At 52.6% G+C, this 15,722-nt stretch overlaps 3 protein-coding genes across 3 annotated transcripts; all 3 read left to right on the forward strand.

Moving 5' to 3' along the window:
• Positions 1–248: 248 nt before the first annotated feature.
• On the forward strand, positions 249–3,717 carry oser1 (oxidative stress responsive serine-rich 1). The gene is made up of 4 exons (XM_072381351.1): positions 249–615; positions 1,825–1,934; positions 2,175–2,294; positions 2,612–3,717. Exons 2-4 carry the CDS (start codon positions 1,858–1,860, stop codon positions 3,486–3,488), a joined length of 1,074 nt encoding a protein of 357 aa, XP_072237452.1. The 5' UTR covers positions 249–615; positions 1,825–1,857; the 3' UTR covers positions 3,489–3,717.
• Positions 3,718–4,865: 1,148 nt separating this feature from the next.
• manf (mesencephalic astrocyte-derived neurotrophic factor) lies at positions 4,866–10,244 on the forward strand. Its single transcript, XM_072381352.1, has 4 exons — positions 4,866–5,062; positions 6,400–6,527; positions 8,835–8,976; positions 9,055–10,244. Exons 1-4 carry the CDS (start codon positions 4,975–4,977, stop codon positions 9,237–9,239), a joined length of 543 nt encoding a protein of 180 aa, XP_072237453.1. The 5' UTR covers positions 4,866–4,974; the 3' UTR covers positions 9,240–10,244.
• A 739-nt stretch (positions 10,245–10,983) lies between these two features.
• rbm15b (RNA binding motif protein 15B) lies at positions 10,984–14,666 on the forward strand. The gene has a single exon (XM_072381353.1). It carries the CDS (start codon positions 11,230–11,232, stop codon positions 13,738–13,740), a length of 2,511 nt encoding a protein of 836 aa, XP_072237454.1. The 5' UTR covers positions 10,984–11,229; the 3' UTR covers positions 13,741–14,666.
• Positions 14,667–15,722: the final 1,056 nt, after the last annotated feature.

A 15,722-nucleotide genomic window follows, 5' to 3' on the forward strand; every position in this document is an offset into this window, starting at 1 on the left:
AAAAACTTGATTTAAAAGACAATCCAGTCTAAAACACATTTCCTATTAAATGTTTAAATGACTCTCTTCCTTTCCCCAAAAATACGGGTTTGAAATAAAATAAAATAAAATACGTGTAAATCTATTGTATTAGGTTCAGTTGGGGTGTGCGCGTGATATTCCTTCAGACTGATATTTCTAAAAAATAATCACATCGGAAAAAGCGGATCGGTGCAGAGTGACGTCATCGGGTTTGGGGCTGCCGACGTGCGCAGCTTCGCGTTGTTGCAGAGTCACTGCGACGGTTTGACTGTAAACAACCTGCGGGCGGAGAAAACTCGGGAATTTCTCCATAACTTTTGAGCCCCTAGTCGCTACCATTATCCACAACTGCTGGTCATTCGTGTGTGTTTCCGTGAAACGAGCCCAGGGCTTCAATGCGACATCTTTTCCCCGAAGCATAGATCGTGTTTTCGCGGTTCAGAGCTGGCTCCTCTCGCTCGTCAGGCAGCCGCGGCAGCTAGCTCCTCTTAGCTCCCTGCCGCTAGTTTCGCTGGCTGCTCCTCATCGACAGAAACATCCTGTATGCCCTGGGTTTCTCTCTCTGTGTGTGCTGGGACCAGGATAACCTGAACCGTGGGTATCACCTTCATTGTTTATTTGAATTTAAAGAGGCTCAGAGCCGTTTAAATTGCATCCAGATAGACGGTAGCTAGTTTAGCTTAGCATGCTAAGCTAACTAGCCCAACAGGATAGGAGTGCTTACGAAATCCCCGGTTTACATACAGTGATGGCGACTGTTGACTATAAATATAACAGTCCGCGAACACCTGTGTTCCACTTTAATCTGTACAGCCAAATAAGCTGTTTCAGTAACTGTTGACACTCAACTTGATGCTAACTCAACGGCAGTGACGTGTTGGGCCTGTTATTATCTTCTGTTTGTCCTCCTTAAACGACTAAATTACACTTAAAATATAGACGCGGTGAGTTGTTTTTGGTTTAAAATCGCAAAGATGTTCAGGCATCCAAGAAGTTTCTCTCTTTTTAGCATTCAAGTGTGACTCTGCACCTGCTATAATCAGCTGGGTGCTGCAGATTAAATGGCTCAAATAGTTTGCAGGACACCGACATCTGAGTTGCTGTTTTGGATATTCTGAGATGTGTCTTTGCTTAGTTTATCACGAGCATTCAGACCCTCTGTCTCTCACATGCAACCAACTCTTACTTGAAGATAAAAATGAACAAATTGCACAAATCCAGGCACCTTTAAATGGGATCAGATCGTGTTACTTGACCCGGTTAATGTAGTTAATCAGAAACACTGCATTTTACAGCCAAGATGCTGTTTTTTCTTTACTGATATTACTGAAGAGTTTTCATAATGGATGAAAAGTCATTATGTGAAACAAACCCACCCAAAGCAGATAGTGAGGCACCTTTCTGTCATCATGTTAAAAAGCTGCTGATGGAACAGACAGAAAGGACAATAACTAGTTGTTGTTTGGTTTAAATCAGATAATCTGCACCTTATTTTCTAAATCCATCCATCTTTTTCATGAGATTTTAAAACAGTTTAAGCTTCAGATGTCTCGGTTCATAAGAAGTTTCCTTTCAGACGTGTTGCTGTCGTGTGTGAACCCCCCCGCTGTGTTACTCTGACATGAGATCAGCTGATCTGACGGGTCAGATGAGATAAATGCGGTGCTGTTCACACCTTTATGGTTTCACCTCCTCGGCTTCAGCACTGACTCGTTTTATTTCAGTCTGAGCCAAAGCGCCGTACCTTTGTCAGCTTGGTGTTAAAGAGGAGGCGGCCGCTGAACATCTGTCTGTGTGTTGCAGCTGGGTGGCTGGTCGGAGCAGCCTCCTCCCACCATGGAGGCAGGAGGTAAAGACTGTGAGGACGAGACGCTGCAGACGGCCTTTAAGAAGCTGAGAGTGGACGCTGAGAGGTAAACGCCCAACGCTGCTGGTGTTTCATGATAAAACAGAAGCTGGGGGGGGGTAGAGGTGATGAGTGTCTGTGATACAGGTAATAAAGCTCTATTCTTCTGTGGGGGGGCTGGAGGAAGGTTTCTGGCTTATTTTTATCCAGAAATAAGAGAATTATTACAGTTTAACAGATAAAACAAAGATCACTTTTGAACGTTTGATGTTCTGATGGTTCTGACGGTTTCTTCTTATCTTCCCAGTTTAACTGGATCTGTGAGTGTTTCGGAGGCGCTGACCCCCAGAGCAGCGTCTCGATCCTGTCTGGACGGCGGCGGCGGAGCGAAGCCCAAACTCGGCTGTTCGAAGGACAACTGGCACTGGTAGGTTGAGCCGGGCCCAGTTCAGCTGGTAGACGTCCGGATGGGAACATTTTCCTCCTCAGTCTGAGTTCTGGTTCTGTAATGTGTTGTTTTTATATAAAACCAGAGAAGAAGAGGCAGGTTAGCATCCAGACAGAAACATGAGAAGCATCGGCTGCTGTGGCTGTAAAGCCAGCTTGTCGGAAACAGAACCCTGTGGTCCAGCACCGTTTCCACCCCCCTCACAGCTCTGGTTCTGTCCAGAAACCCGTCATGAAGACAGAAGCTCGTTTATTGGCCTGAAAACCTTTTCACTTCTCCTTTTTCTCCTCTTTTAGCTGCATGAGGAAAACCTCCAGGGGTGCATCTCGGAGCCAGCGCCGTCGGAGGTCCAAGTCCCCCATCCTGCACCCCCCCAAGTTCACCTACAGCTCGGCCTCGGCGCTGTCGCCGCCCGGCGGCTGCCTGAAGCACCAGCGCCTGGCCGTGCCCGCGGAGCCTCGGCCCGCAGCCGATGAATTAACGGCCCCCGCGGCGGCGGCTCCGGTCCAAACGGAGCTGTGTTCCTCGGGCACGCCCGGACACATCTCCCCTCTGGTTTTTGGGTCTCGTGCTGGTTATGACACACGAGTCGGGGGGGTGGTTTCCTCGCCGTCCCTGCAGGAGGTCCCCGCCGTGGTGCCGTCCTCCACGTGGGACACGGGGGGTTCTGGAGACGCCCGCTGCACCGAGCAGGTCTGTCCTGGGAAAAGTGCCTGCGGCGGGGCGGAAGACTTCCGCGCTCTGTCCGAGCTCCACGGTGTGGGCTCCACCGAGGCCCCCCGGGCCCCCTGCTGCTGCGCTCAGAGCGGCGCGGCAGACTCCCGGGAGGAGGGCGGGCAGGAGGCCGGCCCCCAGTGCGGCTGCAGGTCCCACCGTCAGGGCTGGCATGGCGTGGAGGTGTACTCCTTCACCGGGCTCCGGGACGTCATCTCCGAGTGCGAGAGGAGCCTGCCGGGCCACGAGGACGCGTCCAGAACTCTGAGCAGCAGCGGCGCCGCAGCAGCGGCTCCTTCGGCCTCCTCGCCGGCGCTGTCCGGCTCCCCCCGGTCCTGCTCGGAGCAGGCCCGGGCCTACGTGGACGACATCACAATAGAGGACCTTTCTGGCTACATGGAGTATTATCTTTACATCCCCAAGAAGATGTCACACATGGCGGAGATGATGTACACTTAGAGAAGAGATGGCTCAGCCTTTCTGCTGCTTCTCACATGTTCAGACTGACCTCCTGTTCCTGCTCTATGGAGCAGTTTGTTTTCTAATTAAATTTGACGTTTACAAATGACGTTGCCAAAGCTGTTGGTGCAGCCGGGGGGCCGACTCTGTGTGTGGTGTTGTGACCTTGAACGTCACCTGTCTGAATTCAGTTCACTCAATAAAGAAGCAAAATGATTTGTGGGAAAATGTGTCGTCTTCACTTTGCTGCTCTTTGAAACTCAGTTTGAAACCAACGCCGTTTTCTTTCATCTCATCTGTTTCTTTCACTGTTCCACTGTGTTTTAAAGGGATATTCCAAAGAAAAAGCTGTAGTTGGGCTTATCTTTCAGTAAAAGCTGAAGATCCTTCATGTTCCGCCTCAAACAAACGTCCATCTTTACATTTCAGACCTGCAACACATTCCTTCTCCCAACACTTTTGGGCTGGATGCTGCTTTTGCTCTTTGCTCCATTTCTTCCAACAAAGATGTGGAATACTGATGGGTCTGACCACAGCACACGTTTCCACCGTGTGACGGTCCATCCCAGACGCCTCCGAGCCCAGAGAAGTGGACGAGGTTAACATCAGGCTTCTTTCCTGCACAGTAAAGCTTGTGAATGGAACTCTGTATTGTGGTGCTTGACAAAGGTTTCCACAGTAATCCCTTGTCCAGGTGCTTCTATCAGCTGCTGATGAATGACGGTTCTTGATGCAGCGTCTGAGGGGTCAGAGGTCACGGGGTCCAGCTTAGGCTTGCTCCCTCGTCCTTTACACTGAAACTCCTCCAGATTCCCTGAATGCTTTAATGATATTCTGCTCTGTAGAGGCAGAAATAAGCAGATCCCTTCCTTCTTTGAACTTTAAAGTGGTCGGTTACAGTGAATAAATTGCCAAATTTATCTGAAAAGTCTGAACTGTTTACTGATTACTGAATTGGCTAAAACTGGATACCATTTCCAGGAGGATGTGATGAAATGAGGACAGTAGAAAGTATCTTCATGTTTTAGTTGTTCTGGAGCTTTCCATCATCTGTTGGTTCCCTTTCATCACATTAGAGACACGTTTTAAACCTTTTAATGTGTCTTTTTGGTACTGTTTCCTAAACACTTATTTAATTTAAATACATGTAATCGGACAACATTTTACTCTTTTAATGAGCTTGAATTTCCCTGTTACTCAAACACGTTACGAGAGCTTGCTGACGCTGTGGACCAATCACAGCGCGCCAACTGGACGTTGTCCCCGGAATGTTCTGCCTCCGTCCAATCAGAGAAACATTCGTGGAGAATTCTGGGCGGAGCCGGGCGTTCTGACCAATCAGGCGCCGGTTACGTGTGACGTGGCACCGGGAAACCCGGATCGTCGCTCAGTTTACCGGCGTCTGTCTGCTCAAGCGGTGGAGACTCATGAGTACGGAGTGTTCCTGTCCAGCAGCGGTTAAACGGACGTCTTCTTTAAGCTCATAATGTTGTGTTTAAGCGGGTTGTCGGTGGCTCTCGCGCTCGCTCTCGTGCCAGGTTCTGTTAAAGCCCTGAAAGAAGGAGATTGTGAAGGTAGGACCGTTAGCTCGCTCTGTTAGCTTCGGCTGCGCCGGAAACTTCCGAGCAGCGCCTCTGATTTACATCTGTTTCATGCTTCATGTGAGGGTTCCGCAGCTGTTTGCTGTTCATCTGTGATGTAGCAGGATGTCTAAAGGCAGGAACACAACGGCCCTTAAAGCTGACGTTAGCGCTTGGCTATAAACGGGTAGTTATGGGTTGTGACTCGGACCAGGAACCTGAAACTCACCTGGAACCAGACTCCGAGCCTCGGTGTTTCTGTCCGGATCATTTCTACAGGCAGGAAGGGAAGAATCACTGAGAAACATTTCACAAATGGGACATGTTAGATAATTTAACTTAAAAACACGATGGATAGTTATTGTCTAAAGTAAACGATTAAAAACACAGAATAAGACAAACTAAATGTAACGTAAAGAACGAAAAAACCTGAGATTTTTAGACATCTACATCCCAAATATTTTAGTAACGTAAAGAACAATAAATATTTTATTGTATAAAAGCCTTTAAAAGAGAGGATTAGTGTTTCTGATAATTTATTCTTCAGTTTGAAGAGACTTTGTTCTGGACTTCTGGTTCTGATCTGGGGCAGCAGCTGTGGAAAAGCTTTTAGTAAAATCTGTAAACATGAAATTAAATGTTTTAGGTGATAAAAATGTCTCCTCAGATTTGAACCTTCAGGTTTATTAGATTATCTGGTTTAATAACGGCCTGTTTTTGACTAATGTGCTGATTAAAAGCTGTTCAGAGCTCAGCAGCTGTTTCTTTCTGCTCCAGACTCAGAGTTTCATGCTGATCCAGAATCAAACTTATCACATTATATCTGTTTAACTGTCACTGCTCCTGTTCTGGAGCTTTTTCAGTTCAGGAAACGGATCGTATAGAGTTAATGTGCATCAAAGAGACAGAAAATAGAAAGTGTTCTGGAGAGAAGAGCGGTCGGACTGGTTGTGTTCGTCTCTTACGGGAAACTTATTGAACAGACCGTCACAGACACATGAACTGCATCTTCTTCTTTATCTTTATCTTCTTCTTTATCTACACGGGTTCATTCTGACCCCAACGACAGCTGATTATGTGGGAGGCTGTGCAGCATTAATGAGCCTTTAATCAGTGAATCCAGAGTGAATCTAAAGTGAATTTAGAGTGAATCTAAAGTGAATTTAGAGTGAATTTAAAGTGAATCCAGAGTGTATTTAAAGTGAATCCAGAGTGTATTTAAAGTGAATCCAGAGTGACTCCAAAATTAATCTAAAGTGAATTTAAATTGAATCCAGAGTGACTCCAAAGTGACTCCAGAGTGACTCCAGAGTGTTTCCTGCTCGTTTCAGTGTGCGTCACCTTTCTGGGGAAGTTCTATCAGACGCTGAAGGACAGCGACACCAAATTCAACAGCGCAGACATCGAGAAGGCGCTCACAGCGAGCTGCAAAGATGCCAGAGGGAAGGAGAACCGCTTTGTGAGTAAAACACACGGCAGGAACACTTGGACTCTGGTTCTGTCCGTCCTCTGGTGGACAGAAGCCTGATTTCTTGCTTTTAAAATGAAATCCAACCAGCAGATATTTCATGTTCTGCCCAAAAAGCACGACTCGGTTCCACCGGGTCTGCGGGTCGTACAGAACCGCACACAGTCAGCGGGTCGACTGATGTTTCTGAGTCCCAGCTGGGTTCTGACTAATTTCAACAGGTTCGGTTCTGCAGCCGATGAGGAGCTCTGAGCCGGACCTAATGCTGGACTTGGTTCGGTCCAGCAGAACCGAACCGCGGTGCTGCTGTGGACAAACTGAACCGTCTGAACTCTGCTGTCTGCAACTCTCACTGTGAACCAGAACTTTGTGTCCTGGTCCAGAAACCCGCTAACATCTGGATTGTGTAGTGCAGCCAGTGTTTGATCAGCTCCACAGCTGCATTTACAGCCTCAGCACGGCGGTCCCGACCCGGCGGTCCTGACCCGAAGAGCTCATACTCACCTGGAAGGCGGGCCGGGTCTTTCTTCTTCTCTTACAGAAAGAAGGCGGGCCGGGTCTTTCTTCTTCTCTTGCAGAAAGAAGGCGGGCCGGGTCGTTCTTCTTCTATTGCAGAAAGAAGGCGGGTCGGGTCTTTCTTCTTCTCTTGCAGAAAGAAGGCGGGCCGGGTCGTTCTTCTTCTTCTATTGCAGAAAGAAGGCGGGCCGGGTCGTTCTTCTTCTCTTGCAGAAAGAAGGCGGGCCGGGTCGTTCTTCTTCTCTTGCAGAAAGAAGGCGGGCCGGGTCGTTCTTCTTCTCTTGCAGAAAGAAGGCGGGCCGGGTCGTTCTTCTTCTCTTGCAGAAAGAAGGCGGGCCGGGTCGTTCTTCTTCTCTTGCAGAAAGAAGGCGGGCCGGGTCGTTCTTCTTCTCTTGCAGAAAGAAGGCGGGCCGGGTCGTTCTTCTTCTCTTGCAGAAAGAAGGCGGGCCGGGTCGTTCTTCTTCTCTTGCAGAAAGAAGGCGGGCCGGGTCGTTCTTCTTCTCTTGCAGAAAGAAGGCGGGCCGGGTCGTTCTTCTTCTCTTGCAGAAAGAAGGCGGGCCGGGTCTTTCTTCTTCTCTTGCAGAAAGAAGGCGGGCCGGGTCGTTCTTCTTCTCTTGCAGAAAGAAGGCGGGCCGGGTCGTTCTTCTTCTCTTGCAGAAAGAAGGCGGGCCGGGTCGTTCTTCTTCTCTTGCAGAAAGAAGGCGGGCCGGGTCGTTCTTCTTCTCTTGCAGAAAGAAGGCGGGCCGGGTCGTTCTTCTTCTCTTGCAGAAAGAAGGCGGGCCGGGTCGTTCTTCTTCTCTTGCAGAAAGAAGGCGGGCCGGGTCGTTCTTCTTCTCTTGCAGAAAGAAGGCGGGCCGGGTCGTTCTTCTTCTCTTGCAGAAAGAAGGCGGGCCGGGTCGTTCTTCTTCTCTTGCAGAAAGAAGGCGGGCCGGGTCGTTCTTCTTCTCTTGCAGAAAGAAGGCGGGCCGGGTCGTTCTTCTTCTCTTGCAGAAAGAAGGCGGGCCGGGTCTTTCTTCTTCTCTTGCAGAAAGAAGGCGGGCCGGGTCGTTCTTCTTCTCTTGCAGAAAGAAGGCGGGCCGGGTCGTTCTTCTTCTCTTGCAGAAAGAAGGCGGGCCGGGTCGTTCTTCTTCTCTTGCAGAAAGAAGGCGGGCCGGGTCGTTCTTCTTCTCTTGCAGAAAGAAGGCGGGCCGGGTCGTTCTTCTTCTCTTGCAGAAAGAAGGCGGGCCGGGTCGTTCTTCTTCTCTTGCAGAAAGAAGGCGGGCCGGGTCGTTCTTCTTCTCTTGCAGAAAGAAGGCGGGCCGGGTCGTTCTTCTTCTCTTACAGAAAGAAGGCGGTACAGGATCAGGTCTCAGACCCACTGTGAGCTGGACCTGGGCTCAGAGGGAGTTACGCCCTCGTTTGATGCTCTACAGAAAGTTTTCTGTTCTCTTACTTCAGGGCCACCGTAGCCACATGTGAACGCTCCTAATTCTCCGTAAAGAAAGCGTCGGCCCCTGGCTGCTGCGGCGTAACTCAGTCCAGTTTCAGCCCTCAGGCGTAGCAGGTGTTTAAAACCCTTATTTTTAGTGTAAAACAGCTTCTGCAGACCTGAGGAGCAGAAATATCCACGTCCTGGACGCCAGGATGCTTCCCCTGAGTCTGAGGGACCTGTTCCCAGTGTTCACAGCTGTGCTCAGAGCGGTCCACTTGGGATCGGATCACCCAGAACGCACCTAAACAGCTGTTTAAAGCTGGAACCCGACTGTTTCACAGCGCTTTGTTTGTCCCTGTTTCTGTCTTCAGTGTTATTACATCGGAGCCACGAGTGACGCGGCGACCAAGATGGTCAACGAGGTGTCCAAACCGCTCAGCTACCACGTGCCGGTGGAGAAGATCTGCGAGAAGCTGAAGAAGAAGGACAGTCAGATCTGTGAGCTGAGATACGGTGAGAAGCCGGCGCTGCTCTGCTGACAGCTCGGGTTCTTCCTCATCAGACCGGTTTAACTTTCTGTTTCTGTCGCAGACAAACAGCTGGACCTGACCACAGTGGACCTGAAGAAGCTTAAAGTGAAGGACCTGAAGAAGATCCTGGAGGAGTGGGGCGAGTCCTGCAAAGGCTGCGCCGAAAAGTCCGACTTCATCCGTAAAATCACGGAGCTCATGCCCAAGTACGCCCCCGCAGCCGCCAAAGCACGGACAGATCTGTAACCAGGCGGGGAAGCGAGCCACTTCAGACCGGACTGTCCCCAGACTGCGGTCCGGTGAGGAGGAGTCTGGGCCGACCCGTTCGTCTCAGTCCTGTGTGCAGATGTTGGTGTTTGTACATAAGGCCGAGGGGAACGACTCCCAGAGGATGCTAACAGCTGCTAAACACATTTTGAATTAAATTTCCTCATCACTGCCCCCAAATAATCGATTAAGATGGAAGGATGGCGCCCCGGTCTGACCCTTAGAACCCAATCGGCACAAATAAAACGGGGTGGAGAGATGATTTAGGTCCTGGTGAAGGAATCTGGCTCAGCAGGAGAGTCTCATCTTTGGGAGCTTAGAGAGGAACTGGGTGTAAGTGAGGAGTTCGCTGGGCTGAACCGAGTTCATCTGCCTTCACGGGTTCATCTGGGCCACAGTTCAGCTCACATTTCTGTTAAATAAATAAAACTGTTTGGACCTCAGAGGCTCCAAAATGGAACATTTTAAAGTAGATTAAATTCCTAAACCTAAAAGCTGTCTGATGTCCTCTTTGCTTCGGTGCCGCCTCCCTTTGTGACGGCGCCCCTCTGAACCGTTGGAGTTGGACGCCACGTTCAGAGCGTTCCTCAGTTCTGTTCAGTGGTTCTGGTTTGGGTCCAGAGGTGCCGCCTCTGGGCTGAAATGAAACCTGAAGCATCAGAACAGACTCGCTGTTTCCTGCAGACTCGGTTCTGTTAGCTTCAGGCTCCTCCCACTCACAGTAAATATTTATTAAAGTTTCTTTAGTTTTTCATGACTGTTTCCTGCTCTCTGCTCCTCGTTAACTCAGCCCCCCCCCAGCAGCTCTGAAAGCTAAAGTAAAACGAGTTTCTGCCTGAATGCTGTCGTGGTGACGGGTGAATATTGATCTGAGGACACGCCTTCACTGCCAGACGTGTGCTTCCACTGTGGGAATGAAAAAGCTGTTCATGAAGTCATTTGTTACGGCTGTATTATTGTACTTTTTCATTAAAAGGTGAAAATGACGCAGACTTCAGGATGTTTGTTTTCAATCGTGTAAAAATCTGATCCTGATATCGAAACTTAAACCCTCATTTTCAGTTTATAGAGCAGCAGAACTGACTCCAGCAGGTTTAAAGTATCACTGAGTTCAGTTTAAACGGTTCAGCTGGAACATCTCCTCAGATGGAGCAGCTGCCCAAAGCCTGACCTGCGTCAGGGTTACTCTGACGGTTCAAACTGTGCACAAACTAAAATCATGCTGTGTGGATTTAGGTTGGGTTTATATCTATAATCCACATTTTTGGATAATCTGCCAGGAAATGACTAATTCTGCAATCCTATTTTCAATAATTACACAAGAACTTTCTGAGAGAAAAGTGCCTGTAAATGAAGACGAACTGTTCCACACAAAGTAACTGTAACAGGCTCCACTTTGCCTTCCTGCAGGCTGTTTAAATATTACATCTATCTTCTTCAGGCCTTCTTTACTTTAACATAAAAATCTTAAAGTGAGGCAAAAGTAACACAAAATGACCTAAAAAAAAGAACAAAAAGTGTATTTTCCATCTGAGCAGCAGGACTCAAACCCGTCAGTGATTCACGACCCAGAATGTTCCACATATTGATTTATTAAGAAGGTCTGTATGAAGAAAAGCCATGAAAATGAAAAAGAGCTCAAATTAAATGTTATAAAACGAAGCGTCCAGCGTCGTGACGTCCGCCGCGCTGACGTCACCGCGGTCTCCGCCTTCCTCAGGGAAAGCGCACATTCCTATTGTCCAAGATGGCGGCGTTGGTGCAGCTCCTCTGATGCTGACATGTTTTTAAACGAGTTTATCCGTTTTTATCGGTAAATGTGCCAATACCCAGCGGCCGTCGTGGAAGCGTTTCGCCGCCGAAGCCGTCGTCTGCCTCCGTTGTCGCGCTAACTCTCCAGGAATTCGCTCCCAGCGCCGGATCCCCGCTGCAGGCACCGAAAAGTTTGAGCTCCATCATCCAGTGAAAAATGAAGAGGCAGGCCGGGAGGGAGACGAGTCCGCCCAGGGCCATCGCCAAGCGGATACGGGAGCGGGAGCGGGAGAGCACACGCCGAGAGGAGCTTCCTCCGCCGCCGCCGCCGCCGCTCGCGCTGCTGCTGGCGGAGAGCCGGAGCTACCACCGCCGGAGCCGGAGCAGGGAGCGGGAGAAGCCGCGGCTCCGGGAGGAGCGGGCGGCCGCCCTGGAGCTGCACCACCGGCACGAGCTCAGCCTGCTCGGCCGCCCGCCGCTCCGGACCACTGCCGCCGAGCTCCCCGCCGCCAGGCCGGGCACGCTGGAGTACAAGACGCTTCTCATCAGCAACCTGGGCTCGCAGGTGTCGGACGAGGACGTGGAGGACGCGCTGTTCCACGAATTCAAAAAGTTCGGGGACGTCAGCGTGAAGCTGTCGCACACGCCGGAGCTCGGCCGCATCGCCTACGTTAATTTCCGGCACCCGGAGGATGCCAAGGAGGCCAGACATGCCAAGTCCTCCAGGTTAGTGCTGGGGGAGCGGCAGCTGAAAATAGAGCCCATGTACGTGAGGAGGCGGAGCGTCACCCCGCCGGACGCCGGATATTTACCGCTGCACGCGCCGTACCCGTACAGGCAGCGCTCCCTGTCCCCGCCCGCGCCCGGGGTGAGCAACATCAGGGAGCTCAGAGCCAGACACTACGCCCTGGAGACCCTGGGCCTGAGCAGGGACAGGGAGCGGCTGCTGGATTACTACGGCATGCTGGATGAGAGGGGGCGGCCCTACGGCTTCCCCCCGATGCCGGTGGTGGAGGATTTAAAGCCCGAGGACGACCAGCGCGCGACCAGCAACCTTTTCATCGGGAACCTGGACGGTAACGTGACAGAGGCTGAGCTGAGGAGGGGTTTTGACAAGTATGGCATCATCGAGGACGTGGTGATTAAACGCCCGGCGCGCGGACAGGGCGGGGCTTACGCTTTTGTGAAGTTTCAGAACCTGGACATGGCGCACCGGGCCAAGGTGGCCATGCAGGGCCGGCTGATCGGGGGCAACCCGATAAAGATCGGTTACGGGAAGGCCAACCCCACCACCCGGCTGTGGGTGGGCGGCCTGGGCCCCGGGAACTCTCTGGCTGCGCTCGCCCGGGAGTTCGACCGCTTCGGCAGCATCAGGAACATTGACTATGTGAAGGGCGACAGCTTCGCCTACATTCAGTACGAGAGTCTGGACGCGGCGCAGGCCGCCTGCACCCAGATGAGGGGCTTCCCGCTGGGCGGGCCGGAGCGCCGGCTCAGGGTGGACTTCGCCAAAGTGGAGGAGAGCCCGTCCCGCCCCTTCCCTCCTGGCTACCAGCCTCCCGTGGCGCTCCCCGCCCACTACGACCTGCTGGGCGAGGCGTACAGCCGGCACCGCAGCCTGGAGCGCGAGCTGAGGGGAGCCCGGGAGCGCTCGCCGCCGCCCTCCCACGGCCTGCTGTCCCTCAGGGAGCGGACCCTGCTGGAGAGAGACTTCCCCAGCAGCCCCACGCGCAGCCTGGAGCGGAGGGCGGGCGGCGTGGAGGCGTTCGGGCGCAGGGGGGCGAGGAGCCGCAGCCGGAGCAGGGAGCGCTGGCTGAAGGAGCGCGAGGAGAGGAGGAGCCGGAGGAGGAGCCGCAGTCTGTCGGCCGAGAGGCCGCCGGAGGACCGGGAGAAGGAGCGCGGCAGGTCCCGGGTCCGCGGCCCCGGGGGCGCCGTCTCCCCCGACGCCAGCCCGGACCGGGCTCGGGTCCGAGCCCCCGACTCCACCACGGAGCCACGAGACCACTCCCCCGACAGCGGCGGAGGGGGGCGGCACGCCACCGCCAACGAAGAAGAGCCGCCACCCGGGCGCCACCACAGCAAGAGGTCGTCCAGCGACCACCTGAACAACCACCACCGGGGCGCGGAGGTCACTGCCGCCGGGTCGCCCGCCGCCCACACGGACACGCACACCTCGTCCTCCCCCAGCACGCTGTCGGAGCACGCCCAGAGCACGCTGTCCAAGCTGTGGCGAGGCTTCTTCGCCCTGAAGAACAGCAGCTTCCCCACCGACCTGTTCCTGCTGGAGGGCGGGGCTTCCTTCTTCAACGGCGTGATGAAGGACAGCCTGAGGCTGCAGAGCCAGAACCAGCCCAGCCAGCTGAAGATCGCCCAGCGCCTGCGCATGGACCAGACCCGGCTGGACGAGGTGTCGCGCCGCATCAAACTGGGCCGGCCCGACGGCTTCGCCATCCTGCTGGCGCTGCAGGGCCCCATCGACCGCCAGGCGCCCGCCCCCGAGCCGGGGCTGCAGGTGCGCCTGCTGCGCCACCTGGTGACCTACCTGCGGAACAAGGAGGCGGCCGGGGTGGTGAGCCTGCCCGCCGCCAAGGAGGGCGGCCCGGGCGCCATGCTGTACGCCTTCCCCCCCGGGGAGTTCTCGCAGCAGTTCCTGCAGGCGGCCAGGAGGACTGTGGGTAATCTGGACGAGGAGCACATGGTGATTGTGATCGTCAGCGACACTAACTGAGCGTGCACGGACTCTGAGGGGCGTGCACGGACTCTGAGGGGCGTGCACGGACTCTGAGGGGCGTGCACGGACTGTGAGGGGCGTGCACGGACTGTGAGGGGCGTGCACGGACTCTGGGGGGCGTGCACGGACTCTGGGGGGCGTGCACGGGCCTGCAGACACTAACTGAGCGCGCCCGGACTCTGAGGGGCGTGCACGGACTCTGGGGGGCGTGCACGGGCCTGCATACACTAACTGAGCGCGCCCGGACTCTGAGGGGCGTGCACGGACTCTGAGGGGCGTGCACGGGCCTGCAGACACTTCCATGTTGTTTTTAGGCGGATGAATTTTACTGCTTCCTCAGCATCTGGGACATGAAACACGGCGAGGTTCACTACACGTGTTCCGCCAGCGCCCGGCGGGACGGCGCCCGGCGGGACGGCGCCCGGCGGGACGGCGCCCGGCGGGACGGCGTTTTAAACAGTTTTAAACAGAATCGTGTTTTCTACGCTCAGCTGTAACAGACGACACTAAGTCCACAGGATTGTTCTGCTCCTTACTTTATGTGTTTGTGTTTCCGTTGGTTGGAGGCGGAGCCAAACAGGCGGGCGGCGAGCGGCTCCCGCAGCGCTCCACGGGCCCGTTGGTCCCCTTTATTCGTGGTGAAAAGCCGTCCCCCCCACTCTGACCCGAGTGTTTTATCAGCCGAAGCATTCCAGTCAGCTGTTCAAAGTGTTGCATGCTGGGAGATCTGTTGGGATGAAATGTAAACTTCTGTTGGAAATGTTTGAGTCGTCCTGGTTCTGCTTTTATAATGTACATTTATACCTTCAGTTTTAATACATCAGTCCATCCATCTGTGACCCGTCTGCGCCGCTTTTATTCCACCTCCTCAGCCGGTTCTGTCCGAGCCGGGCCGAGCCGAGCCGAGCCGAGCCGAGCCGGGCCGAGCCGAGCCGAGCCGGGCCGAGCCGAGCCGGGCCGAGCCGAGCCGAGCCGGGCCGAGCCGAGCCGAGCCGAGGGGACAGAATCTAACACTGAGTTTCACTTTGAAGGCGTCTCTTCAGAGATTAAAGTTTTAAACTCTGATGTTCGGAGGAAAAATGTCAGAAAACTGATTAATAATCAACTAATTTCTGCTGCTTCATCATTTCTAAGAAAAACATTTCATAATTTAAGCATCTTATTGAAGGAAAAGTGTTTAAATTGTAGCTCCACCACATAAAGTGACAGAAATGACATGAAAAACCAAAAGAAATGAGCTAAAAACTGACTTTGAGTTGTAAAGAAGTTGGTTTTATCTGATTTAAACATGGAAGCAGGTGATAAACAAGCAGTTTAATCATTAAAGCTGCTTATTAATCTCCATTCACTACAAACTGACTGAGCTGATCGGTTTAATGAGGCCGGTTCTGTTCGTCAGGTTCTGCCAGACGGCGCTCGGGGCACAGGAAGCTCCTCCATCAGTTATCCCACAAAATATTAAAGAAACATTTCTGACAGTTAAAGTTAACGAGTTTCTGTGTTTTCAGATTTCTTTAAGCGTTACATTTACAACATTAATGAAAACTGAGCTGCAAACGTTAACTAAAGCAAACTTTAAACCATGATTCAGATCCAGCCTCATTTCTTTATTTATTCCAATAAAACAGGAAGCAGCTGCAGAGATTCACTGAAACATGTTCAAACCTGAACATAAACCCAGAATCTGAGGCAGAAACAGAGTTTTTATCAGTTCTCAGCAGCTTTAAAGTGAATCTCTGGTCTGAGCTCCTTTATTCTCCAACACAGCCTGAACCCTCTGAGACCAGCTTTCTGTCATTTCTTTAAGGAGTCTTCAGGAATAGTTCTCCAGGCTTCTTGAAGGACATCCCAAAGCTCTTCTTTGGATGTGGGCTGCCTTTTGTTCCGTTCTCTGTCAGATGATCCCACACTGCTTCAATAATGTTGAGGTCCGGGCTCTGGGGAGGATTCATCCCTCCATAAGACCTGTTGCCACTGAT

This window comes from Leuresthes tenuis, unplaced genomic scaffold (assembly GCF_036924035.1).
Source record: "Leuresthes tenuis unplaced genomic scaffold, fLeuTen1.0.hap1 SCAF_3, whole genome shotgun sequence".
Lineage (NCBI taxonomy): Eukaryota > Metazoa > Chordata > Actinopteri > Atheriniformes > Atherinopsidae > Leuresthes > Leuresthes tenuis.

What these genes read in the sequence shown, in the direction of transcription:
- oser1 (XM_072381351.1), top strand. Translation starts at nt 1,858, where the DNA reads ATGGAGGCAGGAGGTAAAGACTGTGAGGACGAGACGCTGCAGACGGCC. An exon ending in CTGAGAGTGGACGCTGAGAG is followed by an intron (nt 1,935 to 2,174) that starts GTAAACGCCCAA and finishes TTATCTTCCCAG; the next exon opens with TTTAACTGGATCTGTGAGTG. An exon ending in TCGAAGGACAACTGGCACTG is followed by an intron (nt 2,295 to 2,611) that starts GTAGGTTGAGCC and finishes CTCCTCTTTTAG; the next exon opens with CTGCATGAGGAAAACCTCCA.
- manf (XM_072381352.1), top strand. Translation starts at nt 4,975, where the DNA reads ATGTTGTGTTTAAGCGGGTTGTCGGTGGCTCTCGCGCTCGCTCTCGTG. An exon ending in GAAAGAAGGAGATTGTGAAG is followed by an intron (nt 5,063 to 6,399) that starts GTAGGACCGTTA and finishes TGCTCGTTTCAG; the next exon opens with TGTGCGTCACCTTTCTGGGG. An exon ending in GAGGGAAGGAGAACCGCTTT is followed by an intron (nt 6,528 to 8,834) that starts GTGAGTAAAACA and finishes TTCTGTCTTCAG; the next exon opens with TGTTATTACATCGGAGCCAC.
- rbm15b (XM_072381353.1), top strand. Translation starts at nt 11,230, where the DNA reads ATGAAGAGGCAGGCCGGGAGGGAGACGAGTCCGCCCAGGGCCATCGCC.